This window comes from Zootoca vivipara, chromosome 3 (genome assembly GCF_963506605.1).
Source record: "Zootoca vivipara chromosome 3, rZooViv1.1, whole genome shotgun sequence".
Taxonomy (NCBI): domain Eukaryota; kingdom Metazoa; phylum Chordata; class Lepidosauria; order Squamata; family Lacertidae; genus Zootoca; species Zootoca vivipara.
In genome coordinates this window covers 22,861,581-22,888,841 of record NC_083278.1, presented here as the reverse complement: position 1 = coordinate 22,888,841, position 27,261 = coordinate 22,861,581, and the positions used below count along the sequence as shown (strand labels likewise).

Below are 27,261 nucleotides of genomic sequence, written 5' to 3'. Positions count from 1 at the left end.
ATACAGACAGGTTTTCCTGTTTTATGAGAAATAGATTTAAATGAAATAATTCAACAGCTTGGTTTCAACTATTTTTTTTAATTCATCTGTGAAAATACTATATTTGAAGTGAAACTAATAAAATACCAGAGAAACTGTGAGCATTGTGACTTGTTACAGCCACATAAAGCGTTTTCACCTTCATGGAGTTCAAGCCAAGATTTATGCATATGTGCAGCAAAAAGGCAATATAAACATTTAAATCATTACATATGTGCAATCTTGGAATACAATCGTAATGGTGTCTTTAAAACCAGTGGACGTAAAATCAAATGTTTACAAAGCAAAGAAGGATATATGCCTTTTTTAAAAAAGGGAAGGTCCACAAACATCTACATTGTGGGTATTTTAAAAGAATTGAAAGAATAAAAATTTGCCCAACGCGTAAAATACCACAAAAGAGTAATCTCATTTCAAACAAATAATCCTACAAAAGCACAACCATAAATTACATTAAAATTAACCACTGCCCTTAAAATTAAAGAATGATGCTTTAGGAAAATAAGAGCATGATCCAGCCAAACTGAAGGACACTTGCATCTCACTGATTTCAATGAGAGAGAAACACATTAAACAGCATGGAAATCAATGAGGTATGAAAGTGCAGAACTTTTGTTGGATTGTGTCCCATTTTTACAAACCTCTCCCCTAGCTTAAAAATCAGACGATACTTCATGTATCTCAGATTCCCGCTTGAGGCCTGATCCTGTGGGCCTGCCACCCACCTCCAGAGCACACAGACGAAGAAGGAAACATCTCCCCTCACATCAGTACTTGGGACAGGATCAAGCTCAGCAGCAGACTACTAGTGCTTCCTTCAGAACTCCTGCTGTTCATGGCAGCATAGGTTGTGGAGGGAAAATAGAAAAGCAGGGCTAGGCACACCTTGCGGTCCACTGGCCTTGTAGACGCTAAAGCAAAGGCTTGCCTGTCATGTGACTGAGGAGGAGCAATGGGAACCGTTTTCTGAGAAGTGGGTCAGAATCTGTGCATAAGCTCGCACTGCATCAGCACAAATGAGACTATTTAACAGCTTAAGCCAACACACAAGATCTAGAATGATGGATGCTTCTTTGTCTTCATTGGTATCTAAATGCAGCACAAATGTGTGAACATTTCTTTCACGTGGAATCAGGCCGTAGCATCACGGACATGTCATCAAGGTAAAGTACAGGCACTTGACAGTATAATGTGCAAGGCATAACCCCTACCTATCACAGTATAAGGAAGCTTCCACAGGTGGTGAACATTGAGCCACCTTTGCCCCATCGTTCCTGGTTGTTGTTGTTGTTGTTTTGCAAGACAGAGCTCAGTGCCAACGTCCCACAATTCAGCTCCTGCTGTATGAAGGCCCTCCAAAGGACTGTAAACTATATAAATCTTTGCATAAAGAAAATGGCTATATTCTGCAATTATATCTAAGACATAAAATCCAGGACATGGTCTAGCCAAAGTTAAGCAGTGTTAAGTCTAACTTATTTCTACGTGTGAAAGTTAAACATGCATTTCACTTTTCCATTCAACCCGAATGAGACAAGCATCAACTTTGACTGGTTTGCATTGTCTGCTTTTAACTTGCCTAAACAAATCTGTATTTTTCAATAAAGGTTCAGTTGTGTGACAGCTGAAAATCCCAACCCTACAAAGTACAATATTGTGTTGCCATAGCAAGCGGGTACAGTTTTGGTGTTGGAAAAGATACAAGCTGTTTGTGGCCTCCTGCCAAAATAGCACAAATGCTATTGGCTTCAAATACATTTCGGGGCGGGGGGGGGGGCAAGAAGAGTTTGACTAATAGTGCAATTCCAAGCTGCAGGCTACTTGAACAGAACAGGAGGATAGCTCTTGTTCCACACACACTCTCTAGCTGTGACAGACGAGTCCACAGAATCCTGCAACCTGCACAAGAGTACTGCAAAATCTTTGGGTTGTATCCACCAGTGTCACTCACCTGCCATTAAACATTCCTTCTGTGCAATAGGGAAGGAAGCAATTATGGCAATTCTTCCCTAGCTCTTTCCCCACACCCTAAATCTGTTTCAGAGGCTTGGGACACCCTCCAGAGCAGATTTAGACGCGTGGCATAGGGGCGGGGAATAGCTGAAAATCCATCCCTTCCCTCCTTCATCTGCTGACAGAAACTTTACCATCAGCAGTTGTCACTAGGTGACAACTTTTTATGTAGAATGGGCTATTAAATTATGAAAACATAAAATGGATAGTCTGCATAGTTCTAAAACATTTCATTTTGTTTAAAAATTGCTGATCTCACTGGAAGCAAATCTTGATTTTTTTTTTTAAAGGTGTCCATATTGCTGAATAAGGTATTATACAAACTGTGGTACATTGGCTCAGCATCAGTGTCAAGTAAAGATTCATAATTTGGGAGAAATAAGTAAGTCTAGCATCTTGGATTGATATTCGTTTTACACAGTATTAAACAAGTGTCCACAAGGAACAAGGAAGTAATTAAAAGGTCTGAGCATTTATGGTGCAGTATTATAGAACAAGGCACTTTTAACATGGTTTTTTTCATATTCAGAGCAGTAACAGTGGCAGCTAGACGAACAGATGGCTCTCTGGTGACTCCTGTCTACTATTTTTCCTCTGTTAATGACAATTTGCTACTTTCATCCAAGTAGTGTCAGGGTTAAGACCTCCTTTTGCAAGAACTGAAGAATTGGGCAAAATCATTCTGAGCCAGTTAGATCTCCAGCCATTGAAGGAAGTTGTACGCAGAGCCAAGTCATAAGAAATTAAAGTTGTGGTGCTCGGTTATTCTGACCATTAACAATTTGTCTTCTATGCTGCAACGATTAACTTGCATCATATAACTAAATATTAGAATTTGGCTAACACAGATGCAAAAATGGCACACATGTAACACATATGTGTATATCTTATGTTATGAATGAAAGGAGATGTTAAATTGATGTACTGGACTTCTTTTGTCACAGTGGTGAGAGTACACTGAATTACAGTGCCTTTATGTCACTCCAATCTCATAAATTGGACAATTTTAAATAAAATGGATAGGTAAAAGATAGGTAAAAGTACTCTTGGGGGGGGTGAGATACCCTAAACTTTATCTATAGTACATTTTCAACTTCCCATGTGCACTATAATGCATAGCTCTTTGTTATTAATAAAAAAAGTAGCAGCAACCAGTAAGACTAAACCTCACAACAGCAAATACACATACCGTACTTAAATAACCCTTGTACATAGCAGAGACAGAGCATTAACTACTGTCATTCTATAAATGCCAAGAGAACATCAAACACGTCCTGCAAAAGAGCAACATGGAATCGTAGTTTGAGGGAATGGGGACAGAAGGAAAAAAGCAATGATAACCCTTCAAACAGATAGTTTTCTGACAATTGGGCCTGATTCCTACATATCCTAAATGACAAGGTAGCTGCTGACAACACTCATAGTCATAAGGGTAGGCTCCCTACTGCATTGGTAATGCACACAGAGACCCATTTGAGACTGTACTAGTATAGAAAGTTCCTGTGTGACCCAGGTTATTGAGGCAATGGGCCCTTTTGTATGTTGTTACTGCAATGTGAAGCCCAAGCATATAAAAGCTACTTTTGTTGCCTGCTACAGCACTTAGGGAATACATAAATCAGATCTTAGCAGTCAGCACATTCATCTGAGTTTATGTGGTTTGGGGTGATTGCAAACCTGTTTTAGCCGTACTATTGATTAATCAACATAATACACGGGAGCCTGAAATTCATCAGCGAAGATTTTGTAACAGAAGAAGAAACACGTACGTGTGGGGTTCCTACAAGTCATGTGCAATTCAGGACTTTAGGGGAAATGCAGGATCTTTGACATTCCAGCCTGAGAATCATGTGATCATGTTCAGGACAAGGAAAGCAATGTATCAAGCTGAAACAATGCAGTGTCCAACAGGGTCAGCATTCAAAATATAGATCTTTGATGTCTGAAAACTAAGAAAGAGAAAACTTCAAACTAGAGAAGTTCTTATGTAAGGCAGTCAAATATTCAACCAGTGTATACATTCATAAAATTGTGGGGGGTTTGTTTTTCTTTTATTTAAAAAGCGAGCCAAGGTGCTATAGAATATGTGTGGAATATAGGCACAAAGTAGGTGCTTGACTTCATTCAATATGGGAAACAGAAGAACTAAGAAACTTAGGATAAGGTGAGCAGATGGTTGGACAATTTGAATACTCTTCTGTAAAGGTGCAATATTAAGCAGTTTCAATTTTGGTTTGAAGATATACATAGCCATGTCACTTATCATCACTTATAGAACATTTCACATTTTGCATGTCATTCTAGTTCTTCCCAGTTATCAGTAAGGTTGCCTTTGCTTTGTCGCCTTATGCTAACCAACCTTCCAGCTGATCTGATGCTCCATCTTGAGCTATTTCCTGAGCTTGACAGGTTGGTGTATTTTGTGGAGCCTTTGGTTTCGTCTTCCCAACCTGACCAAGATGGATAGTCACTCAGAGTACTTCCTGCGTCGCTGAGGTTATCACTGGCAGGGATCTGTGGTGGTTCCCATCCTTCAATTTCGTCTGGCTTCCTGGACTGGATGTTCTGTTTTATCACCAAACTGTCCCAAAATCCAGCTTTCTTTTCAGATTTCACATCCTCTTTTAATTTTAAGCTTGTTCTAGGGAACAACAAAAAAATTTTCTTATCGGAACACATTTCGGAGGGAGAAAGTTTGACATGTTTACTTTTAAGACAGAGGAAGACCAGAACAATTTTGTCATTATCCTTGTATAACTGATCAAGTCTCACTAGAAATGTATTTTTATTTAAACATTTTACTTTTCTACTCTAGAAAAATGGCTAAACAGAGAATAAAATAATACAGAATTTATCAGAATGGAATACATTAATTATTATGTATTAAACTTGTATCCTACCCTTTCTCCCAAAGGAGAAAGAGAAGCTATAGATTCCTATGTGCAACCAGCGTAAGTCTTACAAGGAATAGCGTCGATGATCTGTGTGTGAAAGGTAAGGTAGGCAATGCACATGTGTCTGTAATTTGGGGCTTATCTGCTCATCTAAATATTTGATACCATAATGAGCATATTGTTTCAATTGAAAGTTATAGAATTTGTATCAGATGGTTGAAAGACAAAGGCTGACCTGTGCTAATGGCCCTCAAAGAAGATTACGTACTTTGCTTCCATTTTTAAAAAAATCCCACTGCACTTCAGTAGATTGTCTACAATAACGGCTTTTTCTGCCCCATGTGGATCCTTAACTTAAAACAGAATCTTACAAGCTGAAAAATAATATAAATATGGTGTAAGAACTGTCTTGCCTTCTAGAATTTAAATTGTTTTTTTACCTGATTATCTTGAGTCTAGCCTTAACACCTCTAGCAGCCTTGGTACTTGCATAATTTTCTCCATGTTTATATCACCTCCCACTCCCCTATATACATACCCTTTAGATTTTGGAGATTTACATCCTGTTAGTAACTGTTGTTCATCATCCTTATTAAATATGGTTGTTACTTCCTTCCAACCTCGAAAACCTGCTCCTTGAACCTAAAAATGATAGTTTTACAAATTAATATAATGTATGCAAAATATAAGGTAGGTAATGGTAACATTTAATGTATGCAAAATATAAGGTAGGTAAAGGACCCCTGGACAGTTAAGTCCAGTCAATGGCAACTATGGGGTGTGGTGCTGATCTTGCTTCAGGCTGAGGGAGCCGGCGTTTGTCTGCAGACAGCTTTCTGGGTTATGTGGCCAGCATGACTAAACCACTTCTGGCGCAATGGAACACTGTGATGGAAGCCAGAGCGCACGGAAATGCCATTTACAAAATATAACACCGCTGTAGAAAATGGCATATTAAACCATAGTTAAAAATAAATTATGGTTTAATACATACGTACAGTATACTAGAACGTGCTGCTGAAAAGTTTTTGCTTCGTTTCTCCCACAATCCTGGCAGAACAATAATGTCAGCATGTTAGATCTCTAAAGTAACTTTGCATTAAAATTGAACAACTGCCAAACATGAACCATCATTAGGATTCCTGCTCTCAAAGGGGATTTTTGTCTATTCTCTCTGCTCCGCCAATTGTGACCCAGGGAGAATGCAAGAGAGCCTTGGCTACTAGCTCAAATGATGGGAGTTTGAAATGTTAAATATGCGTGTTTAACCCTCTAACACTAATCAGGAGTTAGCTATGAATATTTTTGATTCATTTCTTTGCCTTAAAGAATTATGCCTTTATTTTGATCCATAAAGTGGATATTTAAATGCACAGTTCCAAAATCCACATTAGGTTAATACATGCATCAGACCAACCAAAATGTCACAGAATAATGTAGAAGTTTATGAGTTCTTGATAACTCTTTATCAGGATAGCTGGCAAAATAAAGCAGGGCAGGGGAGGAAAAAAACCTCTGGTGTTGAAAGCATGGAGGCTACATTTAGTTGCAATCTTAAAATGGAAGGTGGGCAGGGCAGTCTCGAGCAGGTCGTGCGCCCTGGCGCTGAGGGGCGGAGATCGCTCCGGCACCCCCGCCCTCGCAGGGCGCAGCACCGGGGGTCTACCTAGAGCCGGCCCTGAAGGTGAGAGATAGGAGACATTTAAATTAGGCTCTTCTAGTTGGTATGTAGGGACACAGTTGGAGCTGTGGGTTAAACCACAGAGCCTAGGGCTTGCTGATCAGAAGGTCGGCGGTTCGAATCCCTGTGACAGGGTGAGCTCCCATTGCTCGGTCCCAGCTCCTCCCAACCTAGCAGTTCAAAAGCACATCAAAGTGCAAGTAGATGAATAGGCACCGCTACAGCAGGAAGGTAAACGCCGTTTCCGTGTGCTGCTCTGGTTTGCCAGAAGCGGCTTTGCCATGCTGGCCACATGACCTGGAAGCTGTACACCGGCTCCCTCGGCCAATAATGCAAGATGAGCGCGCAACCCCAGAGTCGGTCACAACTGGACCTAATGGTCAGGGGTCCCTTTACCTTTTTAGTTGGTATGTAGGTTTCAGGTTGCACCTATGACTGCTGGAATGAAGAAATTACATCAGCTGCTCCTCCATTTTTTAAAGTAAAAAAATAAATAAATCCACCTGTTAACCAAATGTTTAAAAGTTTCTTACTGGGTTAAAGCCTATTGCCACTCATTTGCTAATCTGTTCACCAATATTATCAGGTTGAAAGTGTTGTTATAAAAGAAGGCTATAAACTGCTGCCTACTGTAATGAAACCAAGGAATTCTCAATTGTCTTTAGAGCTGATCACCTTTGCTGATAAGAGTACTCACTTGAGGTAGTGGAAATTACCAGGTTATTTTACAATACGAAAGCTTTTACAATGGGATAGGTTCCTTTTTTGTTTTGTCTAGAAGACAGTATGACAGAGGAGCCTGAGAGAATAGCCATTCCAGATTCCCAGCTTTTTTTTTAATTAAAAAAAATAGAAAGTCTCCAGCCCTTGTAGAACCCAAGGTACAAAGCAAAATGGGCCTAACATGCTCGTGAATTTTGAAAGAAATCAGCTGGCTACCACATTTCAGTCTTTATAGCCAATGAATAGTCACAGCAATCACTGATATTTGGAGAAATATTGTGGTACATTTCAAAAATGCTACCATCCTGTATGGAGCACTGAGACCTTCTTGCTTGCCCTGATTATGGCTGGAGTATGAAAGCATCTTTTCACCGTACTTGGCTTACTTTGCAACATAGCCACCTAGAGTATTTCATATAAAACAAGGCCAGCTAGGCCTCTTGATGCATGCCTTAAATTAACTACAGAATCCATTCTAGCTATTCTGCAACCCATTCCATGCTGTGGCATGAATTTTCTGGAGGGGAACCACTTGGTTCTGTTCACCCCTACTTGGCTGATGACATAAAATATCAATTTGTTGCCTTTACGGCTACGGTTACTGAATGGACACTGAAATTTGCCTCAGGCTTGGTTGCCTTCTACACTGAGGCAAATGGGGCATACCAAGAGGTTCCTTTGCTGTGAACTATTAACAGGAGGCAACCAATTGGGTGTGCAACCAAACCTTGTGTGTGGTATTGCTGCTGTGCAGGATTTAAGTAGCTCTATTCTACCAGCATTCTTTGTCCACTAAGTACAGTCAGCCTTTATTGGTCTGATTTTTTTTGGGGGGGGGGGTTCTAAAGATATTTTGTACTTCTGCAAACTTCAAGGTTCCCCCATGCTTGCTGATACCTCACTCTAGTGTATAGGTTGTGCTGTTTTAAACATGTTGCCAGGCCGAATTCAAAGCACTCATGATGACATCCTAAAAATCTTAGGCCCCAAATAGCTGCATGAACACCTTTTCCCCTATTGTCCTCATCATATTTTAAGATGTGCCACTCTGAGGTGTGTCATGCTTTAAAAGTATTCTTCCAGCATCAGATGAAGATGCATCTCTTTGCCCAGCCTTTACGAAAGGTGAAGTATGGTTATCCCTGTAAATATGTTGTTTCTGGTTCCTACTGCCAACTAACTAACTCTCTCTCTCTCTGAAATTGTATAGTGATTTGTTTATTTTGATTTCAGCTGACATACTATTTGGCTATAAATATGTGTGTGTGTACACTTCCCTGGGACCTTTGGGTGAAATATGGTTTATAAATACTGTTAATTAATAGGCCTGACTGTGTAAATATAGTAAAATCACAGACAATGCAAAAGTAACAATTCTCAATGATTTATTATCATATACTGCCATTGATTTCAGCTAATTTATTATCATTGCAGGCCTAGGTAAAATCTTGACTACAGTTTTAAATTAGCTAGAAAGTCTCCTGGAACTAGATTCTACAAAGCCCCCCCCCTTAAAGGGGCGGTATTAGGCTTTTGTTTAGTCCTTGGGTTGAGCGTAGCCTCTGGGTAGGGATGACAAAATACTTAGTCCAGTTCACAATTACTAGTTTCCAGGGTTACAGCTTCCAGGAGAGGGTAGAAACAAACAAAGTAGGGAATAGGCTGAACCTGTTAGATGACTGTCTTCCCAGAATATTGCTTCACACTGACATTCTTTCAAAGGTTGTCTAGCAGAGGGCTCATATCTCTTGCAGAGTTACTCTGCAGTTCCCAGCTGAGCTTGGTGGACACTGTTGCACTTGGCGTTGAAGCAGCTGAAGGAAGAGCCACCTGCTCCTGTCCTACCCTCCTCAGTTTGCAAAAGGAGAGAAGTTTTAACTGTGTTGATTTAGAAAGCCTGCTTCCCCCTCCCACCCTTCTGCCCTTGACACAGCTGATTTGTGGCAGCCATACAATATGACAGCCATGAGAGGCTGGCACAATTACTTCAAGGTGAGCCTAGTACAGAGCTGCTCCGAGCCTTGCCTTTCTTCAAGAATTGGGAATGTCGCCTTGCAAAACACAGGGGCAACAATGCAGCCAGTGATGCTGCAATGATTATCTTATAAAGATGGACGTTATAAAGATGGACCAGCTAGCACTTTCAGATTATGTATGTTAAGAATGAACATCTTTATAACCAATATTTGGAAGTATTTACAGATGAATTTTGCTCATCATGGGCCAAAATAGGCTTCAAAGTTGTTTAAAAACCAATTACGCAAGCATTAACATATAAATATTCATAATTAAAATGCACAATAAAAATCCCATTAAAAGAACCTAGTCATTAAATTGGAAGACTCAAGTTGGGAGATCAAGGGAAGGCCCATCTAAACAGGTGGATCTTTAACAGTTGGTGGAATGTAAATACATTTGGGGCCTCCTATATTTCAGTGGGGACTGCATTCCATAACACTTGCACCACCAGCAAATAGGTTGCCTCCACATCACCACAAGTCAGTTATCATCAGGCAAGATAAACTGGGTTCTGTTTAATTATATTAATGCCCCTATAGCGCAATGGAGGGGAACTAGTTTTTCAGGTAACCTAGTCCAGAGTTGTTTAAGGATTTATATGTAAGCAGCAAGACCTTAAAATTAGCCTGTGCAGATCCCTTCCTATGAGTATGATCTGAGCCCCAAGAGGGATACCAACCACCACTCAGGTTGTGGCATTTTGAACCAGCTGCAACATCCAAACTAACTTTAAGGGAAGCCCTGCATAGAGCATGTTACACTAGTTGAAACATGAGGTTAATTATGCAGGTATCCTCGTGGCTTAGCTATCCCTGTCTATGAAAGGGTGCAGTTGATGTACCAGCTGAAGTTGCTGATAGGCACTCTCTGCCACGGAGAGATAATATGGTACCGTAATTATTCCAGATTAATGAATGTGAGTATAATGCTGTGAAATTGTTGTTTATTAATACAAAAACTTCTATTCCATGATTCAACCGAAGTGCTTTAAGTTGCTCTGATGCTAATGAGAAAATTAAAGCATGCTTATGTCACTGCTATTGAAATCAATGGGCCTCACAATCCTTAACAGTTTTGAGCCCCTGCTGTGCACAGTTCTTGTTCATACGAAACCTAGATCAATTCTCTCTCTATTTCTAAAAAAAATTTATCCTCCAAGCCCAAGCAATGTCCATTGGAGCTTCACTGAAGCCATGTGAATATAAAGACCACAAAAGCTAGTGTTATCCAGGGGTGCTATAGCCATGTTGGAGTGCCTAATGTTTAATGTTTGGTTAGCTTGGTAGAACTCCAATGGAAACAATGGACGGATCCTGAACTGCCTCTGCAATAGCCATTTGGCATGTACCAGAGCGTGCCTCCATTCTTTTATGTAACTCGAGCATAAGTTTTCAGTATTGTTCCTGGGACTTGAAAAACAAATATTAAATAAATAATTATGGAAATACTAGTAAGAATCTTGTTCTATGGAGAAAAGAAAAACCACAGCTGACAAGAGACTCCGTCATTATTGAACTAGGCCTCTTTTTTCAAGGCTTAGTTTGGCTATAACAATGCAGAGCTGGAACTAGAGGCATTTCTTTCCCTTAATACCAAACTACGGTAACAAAGACTTAGTAACAGTGAAGTTAAAGACTGTCAACTCTACAAATGCAATATGGACAGGCTCTGAAGTGTTATAATTGTGATGTGCTTCTGCTGTCTTAGGATGTTACTCGTATGACCCTGGAACACACAGATTTATAATAGAATGTGTGCCCTTTTTTGCCTAGGGTTGTAGCTCTCCCAGATATATTCTAGTAGTGATATACTCAAACATAAAATGCTTTGGCCTCAAATCCTTCTTTTCAACACAACTATGCACCTGGATCAGCCTAGCAATGGCTGAATGGAAAAAGCAACTTCTACTTTTCAACTGATTCCCAAACTCTTGTGTAGTGAAGTTGTCCTTCCTCCTTTCATCACTGATAAATACAGAATTCATTTTTTCTGTGCCCCAAAAGGAAACCGATATTTCAACTATTTCACCTCAGATTAACAATGCAATCACACATAGAGAAAAGTAAGTCTCACTGAGTTCAATGGAGGTCACTCCCAGGTAAGTGAGTATAGAACTGTAGCCCAAGGATCCTTGAAAGCATACATTATTTTGGTAGAATTCCAGTAAGAGAGAGAGAGAGAGAGAGACAGACAGACAGACAGACAGACAGACAGAGACAGAGACAGAGACAGAGACAGAGACAGAGACAGAGACAGAGAGACATTCATACTTAGTCTCCAACTGAAGTTCTATTCCTAAATAAATCAATTCTTACCAGCATACTTAGGATTCAGCAATCACTGATGCCTAAGCACTGCAATGCTGCTCATTTCTCTCCTGAATATAAAACTCTTCTATTGTAGGTAGTTTTACCTGTTACTAACAAACTCCTCCCCTCAATTACAACACTCTTTACCTTGGGTCTAGCATATCTTCTATAGCAATCCCTACTGTGACCCCCCCCCCCCAAAAAAAGCCCTCTTCTATTGAGCAGGTATGTGGATTATCTTGTTTCCTGTCTGAGGAAATGTTTACAAGTCCTGGGCCACAACAAGGTGTCATATTTTTTCAGTGTCATAAGTTACAAGCTGCAAAACAAGAAGAAAGCTAGTAGAATTTGATGTTGAAATGCCAGCAAAAGCATTCTGTAGAAAACAACAAGGAAAAAGAAGTAATGCAAAACAAGGGGATGGGCAGACTTCCATACATGTTGCTGGTGATAAAGTATTGCCTTCCTGGCTGGGGGAAAGGGCTCTTACTAGGATAAGCCATTCAAGCTTTCCTCACCTGGGACCCACCTCTAACCATAGCTGCCAAGTCTCCCGCTGAAAAATGCGGGATCAGCAGCGGCGCAGCACCGGAAGTCGCTTCTACACATGTCTGGACATGCGTAGAAGCGACTTCCGGTGCCGGCGCCACCTGATTTCCAGTGCCCAAACATGGGTAGCGCGGCACCGGAGGTCGCTTCTACGCATGTCCGGACATGCATAGAAGCGACTTCCGGTGCCGCGCTACCCATGTCTGGGCACCGGAAATCAGGTGGCGCCAGCACCCAAAATGGAGCCTCTGGCAGGTAGGAAATCCGGGGGATTTCTGGGATTTTTTTCCATTCGGGAGAACAGCGGGAAACAGATTAAAATCCAGGGGTTTCCCGCGAAAAATGGGAGACTTGGCAGCTATGCCTCTAACCTAAACATATATTTATAGACCCATTTTTATTTATATTTTTTTTATATTTATAGACCCATTTTTGGACTTTTAATGTGTAATGCTTTATTATGTTTTTATATATGTTGGAAGACACACAAAGTGGCTGGGGCAACCCAGTCAGATAGGCAGGGTAAAATTATTATCCTTATTCTTATTTACCATCTATTTGTATGGTGGCAGTACTGCTGTTGTGACCCACCTTAGATCAGGCTGTGAATGAATCCCAACCCACCAACTGAAAACCATTGCTAGCCTACCTTAATTCACCTACATCAGATAGCCAATGAGTAACATGTGACCAGATATCTCCTGTTCGCTCATTCTTGCAGTGTCTGAATCTCAGACCTCAACTTGAACTCCACCTTGCAGTGAGGTGTCCTTCATGGAGGAAACTCTAGATCACTGACTGCGTCCTGAGGTCTAGCACCTATGTGTCAGACATCAAGATCAGACTGATTGGCCTAAGCTCTTCATTAATATTAAACCATTTGACAGGGTTTGAACATATTGTCACACTTGATTTACAGTGATCAGCTCATGTATAGCTTTGAAGTCTGCCTTGAGATTCTGAGAAAGTTTTTTTCTTAAGAAATGTTCTAGTCAGATCTCAGTCACACAAGTACCACTTCTTACAATGAACAGGCAAACAACATGTGCTAGAGAAACAAACCATGGTTTTTTTGAGTAAGAATGAGACTCAGATATAGCTGCTGAGCCCCATATCCTCATGCACAGAACGTGAACTTACATATTCTTTTTAAAGGTCCTTGGTGACTATTTCTGACACTGCAGTTTCCACACTGACTATCATGCTTCTCACAAAATCATGTCCATATGTCTGGCACCTAAGAAAACTGCTTCAAGGAGAAGGTTTGACAATTCGCTAGGTTTAAGGTCTCTGGAAATGACAATATGTGTCCTCAAGACATTCCTGTGAATAATGAATTGATAAAAATCTGAGTCGTTTTAATCTAAGGGGGAAATTGGCAGCATTTCAGAATAATAACAGAATACAAACACCTAGAGGCCTCATTCAAACTTCAGAACAAAAGGAAAAGCACTACTTTGAGAACACCTAAGAATAACACAATTGGTTCCATTTCAAAGGAATGCGTATGGAAGACAGGAAGTAGGGAAGAATGGGAGACATTCCATATCCTTTTGTGACTTTTATTGTGAAATGCTAAATGACTTAAAAGAAAAAAAGAGGAAGCTTAAAAGTAAAGGTTTCAGAAGTGGGAGGTTATGGTGGAAAGATACACTCCCAGTCAGACTTTGTTGGGCATGCAAATGATCTGCAGCCTAAAGTGAGCATTCAGGTGTTCAGGTGATGTGTCACAGAGGGATACACTAGAACAGAGCACTTTGAAGAATCAGAAATGGAAGGCAGTAGCCATGCTCATATAACAACACATTATATAAAAGTTACATTATTATAAGAACCTTGTTATGTAATCCCAGTCCCGAGTGTTAATTATTTCAGTACTTTCAAGCAGTAAATGTTATAATTAAGACTGTAAAAAAGAGACCAGCTGGTGATTCATGAATCTCATGAGTGGAGAGGAAAGAAAGCATTGCAATTCTATCATTTCTAATTTTGAAAAGAAGAAAAATTATACTTAAAATAATAATAATAAATATACTGTAAGATTAATCTCTGAAAGTTAGAAAATGTCAAATTTTTACTTGCACACACTTAATTTGACCTTTCACTGTGTATTATTTAATTATACTGACACATGGACTTGAAATATTTGTACCTGCAATCTTGCAGGTCGACTTGCCGTGCCAACAAAATATTTATCTATTACTGCCATAATAGAATGTTTTGTAAAATCATAGCTACTGTTGTGTTTCCTCCTAAATGCGAATCTGCTGGAAGTTGGGATACGAAGTTTAAGATCAGCCTGTTAACTACATATCCATATGTAGTTTTAGTCACAGTAATCTTAGCTCTTTCAGCACAAAGGTTAAACATCAAAGCATTAAAATTAAGATTCAAAGGGCAAAATAAATCAGTGCTGCAACTATTTTTATGAACTCCTATTAGGATTCTTTATTTATTCATATTTTCTTCAAATGTTAAACCATGTGATGAACATATGAAATACCAAAGACCAAAATGCCTGTGACTCTAATACCAAAACAATTAAGTGGAGTCAATGAATACGTAATAAAGGAATGTTGTTTGTCAGCCTACCCAGAAAAAGTTGGTGCACTGTAAAATATCCAGGAAAAGGAACTACTGTGTGAAACAAGTATGAATTCATATCTCAATATTAAGCTTATACCTTTGTTGCAAGTTGTGAAACAGAGGATGTAACTTCATTATGAAGAAATGGATCTTTATTGTTAAAATAAAAATAAAAATTATAAACTCTAATCAATTTTCAGTTTCAGAGAGTTCATGAAACTTTTATGATGATTAAGCACTAATTAGAACCACAGATATTTCTATAAATACATAGATTAAATGTCCATAGTTTACTTTCTTCCTTAGAAACTCCTGTTCTTCTATTTAAATTAAACATACACTTCACTTTGCTGGGCACCTTTTCTGCATACAGAGATTCTCTGAAGCAGCAGTAGAGCTGGATAATAATTTTAGGTAGTGTACCTTCTAAAGAATCATTACAAGCCAAATTGGGTAGTGCTATCTAATGGTTAGAGGCCATTAAACGCTCAAAAGCTAAATTCCATATTTAAGTAGTAGCTTTGGTCAACTATTTTCGGTGTTCTCCAATACACACAAAAACTAGTTGGGTGCTGGAACTAGATCCAACTAACTGCTGGTCTTTACACATACAGATAGTGGAACAGCCATTGTTGCTTCTTCATCAAAATTGTCCTTGGTGCAACCTGAAATCTGTTTTGCCCCTAGGTCTTATTATGTCTCTGTAGCATTTCCTGCACTTTGTCCTAAGACTGTTACAGACTGCAGACTTGGGATCATTTACATCACGTCCAGCTGTTCTCGTCTCCCCCCACTATTGCTGTTTTGCTTAATATTCAACTTAAAAAGAGTTATGGGGAACTCAAAAGCTTTCTCACTAGCATCTGGGGAACCAGTTTCCAGCGAAATCTGTGTTCACCAGTGTCCCATAGTTAAGTGATGAAGGAGTATTCCCCTTCACTTAACATGCTAAAAAGATTCCCCAGCAGAAGTTCCCCTTAAGATTCAATAATCCAGACAGCCAGGATGTATCACTTTAAATGGGTGGGTCACTAAGAAATATGGGGAAGGGTCAGTGAAGTAAAGACTAGTAGCCATAAGTAGTTCTGGATGTTTATGCAGCAATTGTGCTTACCACATGATGCTTGGTCTTCAAAAATGACTTTATAGTCATCACAATTTCTAACATAACAACTCTTCTGCAGATTGAAACCACAGCCAATTCAGAATATCCATTAGAACCTTCAAACATGTGTAAGAGCAAATAAATATAGGGAAGAGTTGGGTGCTTACACTGTATCTCAGTTCTTTCATATCTCAACTCAGTCTTAAACTGAGCAACCTTTAACTTAGAAGGTTCTGAAATGGTATACAGAGTATCTCTCATTAAAAGAGCAGTTATCAGTAACAATTTTTCCCTTTCATTGACAACCTCTTAATAGTTGCGCAGATGGAGGATCAAACAGCAGCATACTCTCCAGATGGTGACTGAGGAGTACAAGGCAAACGGCGACTGTAAAATTGTTATCCAAATTTGGCATATGAACAGGAGCCAAAGAAAAATGTTTTCTAAATATGTGGATCTATGCCCAGGTAGCAGTTTTACAAAGGTCTGCTGTCAGTACAGTTTGTATGCAAGCAATAGATGCTGCCATAGCTTTTCTGAATCACCTAGGGGAGTCCTAACCTGCTAAATTAAAGCACCACTATATATTACACACTAGCATTCCAGTTCTAACCATTTCTGTTTTGAAGTGCATTATAATTGATGGAAGTTGCTTCCAAATATATATGCTTCAGATCACAGCCTCCTTTGGTAGGCATTTAAGTAGTACCATTTGTTCCTTGTTCATTATCTCATCCATGTTTAAATACATGTGTAATAAATGGGCTGCAATCAGCTACCACTTTCTCCCTACATCTATAGACTAACGAACCAAGCTTTGGAATAGTGAGCAGTATTCTGATTTAAACAAAATGCAGACACTCCCTTGTATATGAACTTTATGCTACCATATCCAGTATCAAAGATGAAACATCACACCTTTCTGGCTAAACCCATTATTATAATTAATGCAGGTACAAAAGTGTGTAATTCATAGAAAATGTAGCCAGAGGCTCAAAATTGTACAGCACTGTAAAACTAACTTTTCCATTCTATTCCTGGCTTGGCACAACATGAAATGCACTTCAAGTCCTTTTAAAACTACTGGTATCTTCATATCACTATAAAAATATACCTTGATATTTTGCTGATTAGCTAAATATGAGCAGCCAAATGAACCTTCAAAACAAGCTGGACAGCCTTTAGATATAGTGACAGTTATAGTACATAAAATAGAAAATGCTTTCCACTTCACTGTATTGGTTTTTCTGTTAAATGTTTTGTAATGTTCTCCAACAATATTTTTATGAGCATTTGATAGATTTTTATAATAGAGTTTCAATGTAAGTATTTTCTCTATCTAGCTGGTCATTTTTCCTGATCTTATCTAAATAAGAGGCTATTTGTAAAAACTGAAAAGGGTAGATTTCTCTAACATTTCTGCAGCTTGCTCATATGTTTTTATCCAGTTCAGATCTGATAACAATCCATTTTCTTTTGCAATTTGGAAATTTCCTAAATCAAACTTTTCATCTCCAATTACAGTTGTTGTAGATGGTATCTCAGGTGCTAACCTTCACTCATGCTTACCTCGTACTGCTAAACATATACTCACTACAGAGCTTAATAATATCTCCCTTTCCTACCTCATGCTCACAACAATCCTGGGAGGCAGGTTAGGCTGAGAGAAAATGACAGGCTGAAAGTCACTCAGTAAACTTCATGTTCTGAATAACATTGGAAGGACTGCTATTTAACAAAAAAAAAAGTCACCGTACACACCCAGTTGAACTACTGAAGAGCAACATTATGCCTAAGAAAAAATAAACAAAGCAAATTGTTACCACTGATCCAGATAAACCCTCCCAAGCTTGCAGAAACATCTCAGGGATACTTCTGATCTACAGTGCCTTTCTATAGCCTCACTTTGGGATAAACACAGATAAATAAACACAGTTAAAAAACTAAATGCTGTATAGGAGACATGTCTTCTGGCAGTTTTTGTTTTTAATGTAAAGCAGCTATAGAGAATTGCATGTTTTAATTGCTTAAACTGGTAAAGGTAAAGGGACCCTTGACAGTTAAGTCCAGTCGCAAACGACTCAGGGGTTGCGGCGCTCATCTTGTTTTACAGGCCGAGGGAGCCGGCATTTGTCTGCTCCACAGACAGTTTTTCTGGGTCATGTGGCCAGCATGACTAAGCCGTTTCTGGTGCAGCGGAAAACCAACACCAGAGCAGCACACAGAAACGCCGTTTACCTTCCTGCCAGAGCTGTACCTTTTAATCTATTTGCACTTTTTGGTGTGCTTTCAAACTGCTAGGTTAGCAGGAGCTGGGACTGAGCAACGGGAACTCACCCCGCGGCGGGGATTCGAACCACCGACCTTCTGATCGGCAAACCCAAAGCTCAGTGGTTTAGACCACAGCGCTTAGGAGAATATATTTAAGCATCCCTATATTGTTTCCTATACTGCTCCTTTATGGGAAGAAAAGCTGCCTAAACCCTTTCTCCCAAATACTATTTTTCTGCAAACAACAAAAACCCTCTCAAAGCTACTGGCTTTTCCATGGGGTCATGGGCATCTTTCCCATTGATGACAGAAAGAGGAGCTTGGGGATTTTGAGTGCAAAATTACCAGGAAAGGAAAAGGTGGAGGACCTCTCTCTCTCTCTCTCTCTCTCTCTCTCTCTCTCTCTCTCTCTCTCTCTCTCTCTCTTGTTCCTAGCTGAGAAGTAAAGCATAGTAACATATTTTCTAAGAATTACAACAGAAGTAGTTATAAATTACCTCAGGGCGGGGGACGGGTAACTATTTTGAGCACCATATTTTGCAGATTGCCTTTTCACACTAATGGGTATATTTCCTCAAGTAAAATCCATGTAGCTCTCATAAATTTAGTTGCCTGGATCAAGCCTGCTCAACAGGCTGTGCCTGCTTCTAAGACTGAATGCATATTTCCAATAAAAACAAAGCGCTGCAGGAAGTAGTAATAACAATTCAATATGTGGCATTCTTTATCTCAGTCTGAGGTAAGCCACAGAATATGACAACAATAAAATGGCAGGGGCATTATGTTTAGGGAACAGTCTTACCACCGATTAGCAATCCTGTCCACAGCATTCAAGCCAAGTTCCCAGAGTTCTTCCCTATGAGCAATAGTAATCTATATTACTTTCCTTGAAGGAAAACCAGGGTAATGAATCTGTAGCAAATGTAATGGCTGTGAGGAAATTTCAAGCACAGCTAAATATGGAATGTTTCCTGTAGGAACTTTCTGCAAATTACATCAATTCAAGAGATTCATGCATTCTCAGATGCACTTTTGGGCCTCTTGCTCAGAAGCCATTCTAATCTTTCCAACATAAGAAGCAGATCAGTGTTTCCACAGAAATGGTATATTCCTCCATTATAAATTATTGCAGACAGGGAAGGCCCAGGTATGCAACAAAGCTCCCACACACCAATGGATGTGATGGGGAACATTCGGGCTTTGCAGCTATGTTTTCAATGGCCTATTTTTAGCTAGTGCCCTAATGTTAACACATATCTATTAACAGGTTGTATTTCTTTCCCCAAATATTATGAAGATATTAGTTTTTTATCTGTGTATCTAAGATTTAGTTTCCCTTATGCTAGTATGTTTTGGTTATGACAAGAGCTTGAAATTGCCTCTTACTTTTATTTTGAACAGTGTTTTTACTACAGTACTGAACATTTTAGCATTCTTTTGTTAATGAACAGGTAACTAATGGCTGCTTTCTATGCAGTAAAGAAATCCTGATTTAACGCCTTGGCAACAACCTTCCACTTCTGGCAATATAGTGCCAGCACATTCAGCGTGCTTCCAGAGGAATGTGCAAATGCTCTTTTCTTGAGTATTCTGCAAACCCTAAGGTGCTCGAGGGATTAATTCAACAAGCACACAGATCTCTTTTGTATACAGATTACACTCTAGATCTACTTTCCCTCTGCTTCTTTTGTAGTTAAATAATAAACCAGTCTTGTTTGATCATTCACTTTAATAGTTGGGTCTGCACTGAAAAACAAACTGTGGACCCTCATACAACAAGGTCTGGATGTTAAAATTCAAAAGCACACCATTAATCAAGATATAACTGATATCCTTTCCAGTATGTTTCTCTCCTGCACCTTTTCTCTCTTGCACAAATTTATTGGTTGTAAAAATAAAGAATGGATAATCATAAATGGAAACCTGGTTAAGCATTTTAATTTTTTTTAATTTGGTTTAGAAAATTCACAACTCCATGTCTGTCTCATAATGCTTATGCACAGTGGAGTGGGGAGGGGCATTCCTATTAGCAGGGGGAGAATCAGTGGACAGAAGAGTATTACTTAACATGTTTCCGCCTGACAATTCTCACCCGCAATCCCTCCAGTGGACTGCCCCCCCCCGCCTGCCCCCCAGTTCTAAGAGAGAGAGAAAGCCTGTGTGGTAGGAGTTGCATGGGAAAAAATGCAGGCAAATGAAGACTCAAATACTCCTTTCCCACCATTGATTCTTCCTTTTGGATACCCCAGGCCCAGTACTAGCAAATGTATTTGCTGAAGTAATACCAGTATATAGTGTCACACTATGAATCTGTAAGAAAAAGAGTAAGGCAATTCAAACCCTTATATTATGCCATGCCATAGGAATAAAGTATATTTCCTGAAAGAATACAGCATCAGTTCCCATTTTTTGCTTATGACACTTTGGAGCTCCTGTCTCCAAGGAAAGCTTTGCCCAGCCTGGAAGTATTTAAAACAAAAGCCATCTTTGAGCAACCATCCCTAGCTTGAAAAGGGATCTGTGGCCACATTGGTCAATAAATGTGACCACAGTATCTTTTATTGCCTATATTAAGGGACAAGCCTCTGCCTTAGACCACAAATTTCTTACAAACAGTTTTACCACTCACAAAAGGGTGGTTAAGAGGAAGGGATAGTAATTAATCCATCTTAATAAAGCATCTCCTTCCCAGATGCAGGCTTCCCTAAGATCTTAGCAATGGGCCACTACTAGAGCACAGTGCTCAGAAATATTTGATCTTGGGCACAATATCTCATTCTTTCAGCTCACGAAACAACAAGGTCAGCAAAAATGAGAAACTTACTGATAGGGACAGGAGAAAGGGGAGGGCTTACAAAAAAGTGTAGGTCTGAGAGATTAAAACAACTCTCAGATTACAAGCCTGATTGACAGGAATTAAATGAAGCAAAAAGATCAAGTCAAGAATTGTATTTGGATAGCTAATTCTGATGGAGAATTTGGGATATGCACTTAAGAGTTAGAATTTTGGACACTAAGAAGGCATAGCCTCAGGATTATGATAAACATGACAGTGACAGAATTCAGCCTTGAGATAGGGTTCGCCAGAAGCAGGTTTGTCATGCTGGCCACATGACCCGGAAGCTGTCTGCGGACAAACGTTGGCTCCCTCGGCCTATAGAGTGAGATGAGCGCCACAACCCCAGAGTCGGACACGACTGGACCTGATGGTCAGGGGCCCCTTTACCTTTACCAATGCATGTACCAGTAGTTCACATTTGGGTTTCTCTGATTTCAAGAGAATTTATTTACTGGTAATTTCATTTGGATTTTGCCCAAAATGTTACTTTCCCAGTTCAAACAAGTTACTCTATATTCCTTTGTTGCATACTGTATAAAAATCTGACTTCATTATTCTCATTTGATGTATCTTTCTAAAGTACATCTAGAAGCTACTGATCTCCTCCTATATCCTCAGGGACCCTCTTGAAGTTCCTTCAGTTAAAATAAATTGTCAAAATTGTATAAAAAAGACTTTTAAAGTCATTAATTAATATACAGATAAAATTGCATGGCCAACTTATGAAACATTCACTGAGCAGCCATAAGCTGCAATTAATATGAAACATGTCTCTGCACTTCTGCTGCTTAAGTACAACATAATACAAGATCAAAGGAAAACAGGTCAAAGGGAAACATCAATAAAGTTCACTCTTTTTCTATCTTTTTCACTTTCTTTAATTTCAGGGTAGGACAATCAAGCTGGCAGCTCATTCTCAAAGTTCAAAATTAAAGTCTACTTTCAATACTTATTATATTAACTAAATTAAAAAACACACCCTGTCAATGCAAGTATTAGAGTTTGATACATCACTGACAACTTTCACAGGCTGCAGTACACTAGCAGGGACAATCACAGCCTCCCACTCTGTAATATATAAGCAGCTTTAGAAGACACACACACACACACACACACACACACACTATACAGGAACTCCATTAATATGATTGAATATGAAGGAGCTGGGATGTTTTATTTCGGACCAAACATAATAATAAGGGCTGCAATCCTGCTGGCTCTCTTATTGCTGTGTCTGTAACATTAACTGTTTTGATTAAGTGAATAGCTGAAAAGAAGAAGGGTGCAGTCCTGTGGCCCTGAATGCACAGAAGAGTGTGCTGAGCTTCCCCATAGAAGCCAGTAGCTAGCATAATACTGGGGCATGCAATATAGCATCCAGTTCCTACACTCCAGGACAAGGTATCATGCACCTCCCTTGGGAATATCCAGTATCATGTTCTTCATGGCTCCAGATATGGCTCTGTTCCCATTTTTCCAGGAGTAGCCTGGACAGCAAAGAAGTTCAAAATGCCCCAGAAGAAGCGATAAAAACCTTCACTTGGGGAGTACAATGTGGCTACAATGCTATATGAAACAGCACTGGCAATGATCCAGGAAGGCTATATTAGCTTCTATGGGGTGTCTCCATAAGATCTTTTGTGCATCCAGGGCCAGCAGGAGTATACCCTTCATTTTTTATTTTATTATACCAATCAAAACAGCTTATACTCTCCAAAATGATGCATTAGGAGATCTACTGCAAATCCAAAATACAATCCATACCAATTTATCAACTCTGCCTTTTAACTACACTTTCCCCCCTGCAACACACACTCTCAGCTGCTTTTTAACCATATTTAAGGAGACAGGAACTTGACTAGTTTGACCCTTAGTCCTCACGTGTCCATTTTGGCACGGTAAATAGTTGCTTTTACCCCATCAGAATGCTTTTCTACGACATTCATTGTTGATGTTATATTAAAATGATATGGCAAAATCCCCCAGTGATTGTGATTCTATGTAACAGAAGATTTGGCAATGGCTTCAGGTGAAAATCATGGAGTAAAGCAGATTCTGAATACATAAAAGAAAAACTGTGCAGCCATGATGTAGAGGAGACCATTAAAAACCTTCTTGCTACCCCAAGATCCCAGATATTAGATAGGTTTGTGAAATATGTTTCCTCAAATTATTTGGCAACATGTATGATTTCACATCAAGCACCTATGAGGGGAAGCAGAGCATAATATCAGTTGATAAAACAGAAGTTATTGATACTGGGTAAAGTTTCATTTTCCCATTTTTTTCAGAAATAGCTCACTAATGCACAACTAGCAAAGAGGATGACCTCTGGAGCTACGATGCACAGTAGGTTTCATGACATTCCTTTGTCTCACACAGGCTTTAGGGTGACCTGTAAACTTTGTCCAAAGTTTGTACACATTTGGTCAGGTTTGGCATCAGGATATGTCATGTGATAGAAGATGGCAACCATGTCATGGGCTGGAGGAGTAAGACTGCTACACATCAAAAAATGAAAAAGCTGAGTCTCACTAGTTGCTAGTTTGCTATTACGGTAGGAAGAAATCTCCTGATTGAGTAGAGGGGAAAGGTCCACATATTTTGGCTGGGATTAGTAGTCAGCCATTTCTAGTAGTCAGTTAACCATTGATTCCAGAAGCAAATGAGTCTCAAGCTGCATTTTTTTGTACCTACTATCCAATGAGGAGGTTAAGGTTGGCAGGTTGAGTCCTTGTTACCGTTCACAGTAGTAGCTCTCTGTTGGTCTTTGGAAGCCAAGCAGACAGCTCTCCGTGTTATTGGCATTATTATAGCACTTATTACTGGCTTAGTTACTGAATGTTTTGAACATTAATCTGCTATTCAAAAATGTACTTATTATAGAACCTAGTAATGGAAAACTTTTTTAACAAAAATGCCGAAGCAGACCAAAGCAAACAATTTTGAAAGTACAACTGTAATAGAATCCAATCCCACCCAACTCTGCCCATCTCTGAATCCAAGGAGAAGGGGAGCAACATGCACTCTCCCATTTCTACCTCCTCCACACTGCAACACAGCCCAATTTAAGATAAACTTCTGATCAACCTAAATCCAAGCACTTTACTGTAACCAAGTTGTGGATTAGCCAGCAAAACAGGCAAGCTGCTTTATTACCTTTTTATCAACAAATCCAAATCATATTCTTCATGAACAATTACATACAACATACATTCAGGACATTATTATTGTGGTCACAACTGTCTAAGACAAGAAGCTTGGAATTACAAAGAGCGAGTACTAGCTGTTAGTGAACTAACTGTGCATTAGGATGCCTTGCGTACTTGATTTCACAACTTCTGTGGCATCTCAGGCTTGTAGAGCCAGGACAGCAGTTCTCTTTGCAGTTTATCTGCAGGTTGATCCTCTGCATGTTTATTCAGAAATAAGTCTCACAGAGTTCAGTGAGTCTAATTCCTAAGTAAATGTGCATAGGACTGCAGTCCTAGTAAAGGGAATTTGCTCAGCAGCAAATAAGCATTCTGACGCACCTCTAGTCCTATGTAGAATGTGGGTGGAGTTGTAGATATGAGGAAAAGTAAAACATTGTGGAAGTTGGATAGAGAATATCTAAATTTGGATGTGCATTTAGATTCATATCCTATTTGCACCCACAGTTCCTGATCTAACAAGTGATATGTAGTAGAAGTCTACACATGATGGCTCTTCTTATCTGAATTGGGGTGAGAATGTGCAGGCCACCAATTCAGTCTCCAAGTTGTTCACTTGTCTTTATCCTGTTTCCTGATTACCGGTATGAGTATTTTACAAGGATTTTTCTTTTTAAAGCAGGTCAAAATGTGAAGTGCTGGAACTGAGACCTAAATGGTTGGATTCAGAGTCGGATAAATATTTCTTAATTCTACATATTTCTTAATTTATTTCCCTCCTCTTTCACACCCTTCTGTTTAAAAGGTAAACTGTAACAATAAATGCTTTCAGTAGACTATAGTGCTGATACGGAACTTGCATTTTTACAAAAAGGTAAAAGATACTTTAAACGTAAAGGAAACTTGAGACAAAACTACTTACATATTTCAAACATAAACAACTGTTAAAATGCAAGGAGATTCCATCTCAAATCTTAAGCCTCTTTGCTTTAGTTATAATCATAAGGATTTTCAACAGAATCATGAGAATTTTCAGCAGACCAGAATGCACTACTCTTTTTTGCTATGTTTAACTGAGCTTGTGCCTTCGCTGACTATGCCTAAGGATGAAGACAGAGACGAAAGAGAGTGGCCTGAAGTATGAAGCCACTGGAGTCCTAACACTGCTGAGCATGAAGTTTTAGGGAGAGACTGACACCAGCTTCCCAGAGGGTATGTACAAAACAGCAGTGGTTCATACCAGTTCCTCCTGGCCACAAGACTCATTATTAAGGCATCCAAGGGGAATGGAAAGTGATTACTCATAATGCCAGATCAGAGATAAAAATGCCAAGATTCTGGCATGGGTAAAAAGGGGTGGCAGAAGGAGGAGAGATAATAGACTGTCCTACAAAACTGAAGGAAAGGTGACAGACGCCAGGGCTGCAAAGGTACTAAAAATACGAAGATGCACAGAGTCGGCAGTCTGGTGCCTTTTACCTGTGCTGAGAAGGTAGCTGCTGGTGTCGCTGGAGGTGGGGACTGGCTCTCTTCTTCCTCCGGAGAATCATCCAGGAGAACTTTGCCGCTCTTGTTGAGTTTCCACATTATTAGAGGGTGGCGAGAAGAAGAGAGGGGTGTGGGGAGGGGGAGGGGAGGGGAGGAGGAAGAGGAAGAGGTGTAGCGGACAGGCGACTCTGGTCTTATTTATTCCTGAGAGAGTAGAGGAAAAGAAAGAGGGTTGTTTTTCTTATTTTTTTTTAAGGAGATGACTTTGCTCTTCAGCTCAACAAGCCCTTCTTGAGAGAAAATGAGCTTTCACAGAGACACATGGCCCAGGAAAGAGGATCCCAATGCGAGATAGACATGGGCAGGTGCAACAAACGGGCTTACAAGGTGCGAGAAAGTGGGGGAACACAACCCCTTCCCTGTGCAGGCAATGCACCCCACTAAAAAAACACCCACACCATTAGACTTCCCCTGCCTTAAAAATACTGGGGGCCCAAGTTTGATCCCCTCAAGCAAGAAGTGCAGCAACCTCTCCAATGTGTCTGTGATGTGGGCAGGGGGTGGGGGTGGGGATTGGGATGCACTCTGTACGTGCTCAGGGGGGGAAACCAAAGAGCCCGAAACAAAACGCGTTTTACGTGGCGAGGTCCGGAGGGAGCCCCGATGCCGGAATGAGGGGTTTGGAGGAGGCACCGAGTGTGGGGCGCTGAGTCCTAACCCCACGGCCACGCCTCCCCTTCCTCCTCTCCGGTGGGGAAGAGAGGCGGTAGTAGGAGCTCCTCAGCCTGAGAGGGCGCCGCTGTTTGAGAGTTGAGGGGAGAGGATGGGAGGGAAGGAAGGAAGGGGGAGAAGGCCTGGCCGGGGCTGCCTTGCCACCTCTCTTCCCCGCCCCGCTCGCCTCACCTGTGACCTTCCTTCGCGGCCGTCCCGGCCGCCACCAGTACCGCAGCTGCAGCAGCAGCAGCAGCAGCAGCAGCACGGAACCTCCGAGCGGCCGCTGTCATGTCTGCGGCTGACTGGGCGGCGCGAGGGGAGCGAGAGCCGTTGGGGTGGCGGGCGAGGGAGGGAGGGAGCGAGGGAGGGCGTTCGAGCGGGCTTGCCTCGTCGCCATGGCAACCGCTGGGCCTGGTGGAAGGAGGTGAAGCCTGCCTGCAAACCGGAGCTGGTCCTCGTCCTCGTCCTCCTCCTCTTCGTCTGTCAACAAATGCGGGGCGCCGGTGTGTTTAAATATATATATTTAAGTCGACGCATCTTCTTCCCCTCCCCCCCCCACACACAGAGGCATAGGTGCCAACTCCTAGGGCCCGAGGTTTCTTTTGACCTCCTCAAAGTTGATTGCCGCCTAATTGTGATCCAGTATGTAAGGTGGCGGTTACCTCCCCACCCAATATTTCACTCAAGTTGACACCCCGGCACACACACCCCTTCTCCCCTCATACACGGGGTTCCAACTTGAATGAAATATTGGGGGGGGCAGGGCAGGGCAGCCCCGCCTTACCTAATCGATCACATGACAGGGCGCACACACAATGCAATGCCTATCAAAAAAAAGGGAGTGGGGGTGGTACCCAGCCCCCTCAAATATTTTATTAT

General features: G+C 40.5%; 1 protein-coding gene across 2 annotated transcripts; it reads right to left on the bottom strand.

Moving 5' to 3' along the window:
* Positions 1 to 1,139: 1,139 nt before the first annotated feature.
* Positions 1,140 to 26,697, bottom strand: TDRP (testis development related protein). 2 transcript variants are annotated; one of them, XM_035109937.2, is made up of 4 exons: positions 26,572 to 26,697; positions 25,660 to 25,872; positions 5,485 to 5,588; positions 1,140 to 4,693 (listed from the first exon to the last, which is right to left on the bottom strand). In XM_035109937.2, the coding sequence occupies exons 2-4, from the start codon at positions 25,765 to 25,767 to the stop codon at positions 4,348 to 4,350; spliced, it is 558 nt and encodes a 185-aa protein (XP_034965828.2). In that variant the 5' UTR covers positions 25,768 to 25,872; positions 26,572 to 26,697; the 3' UTR covers positions 1,140 to 4,347. The 2 variants fall into 2 exon arrangements, with proteins under 2 accessions (XP_034965828.2, XP_034965830.2); XM_035109939.2 differs by lacking the exon at positions 26,572 to 26,697 and adding an exon at positions 26,307 to 26,487.
* Between the last annotated feature and the right edge of the window lie 564 nt (positions 26,698 to 27,261).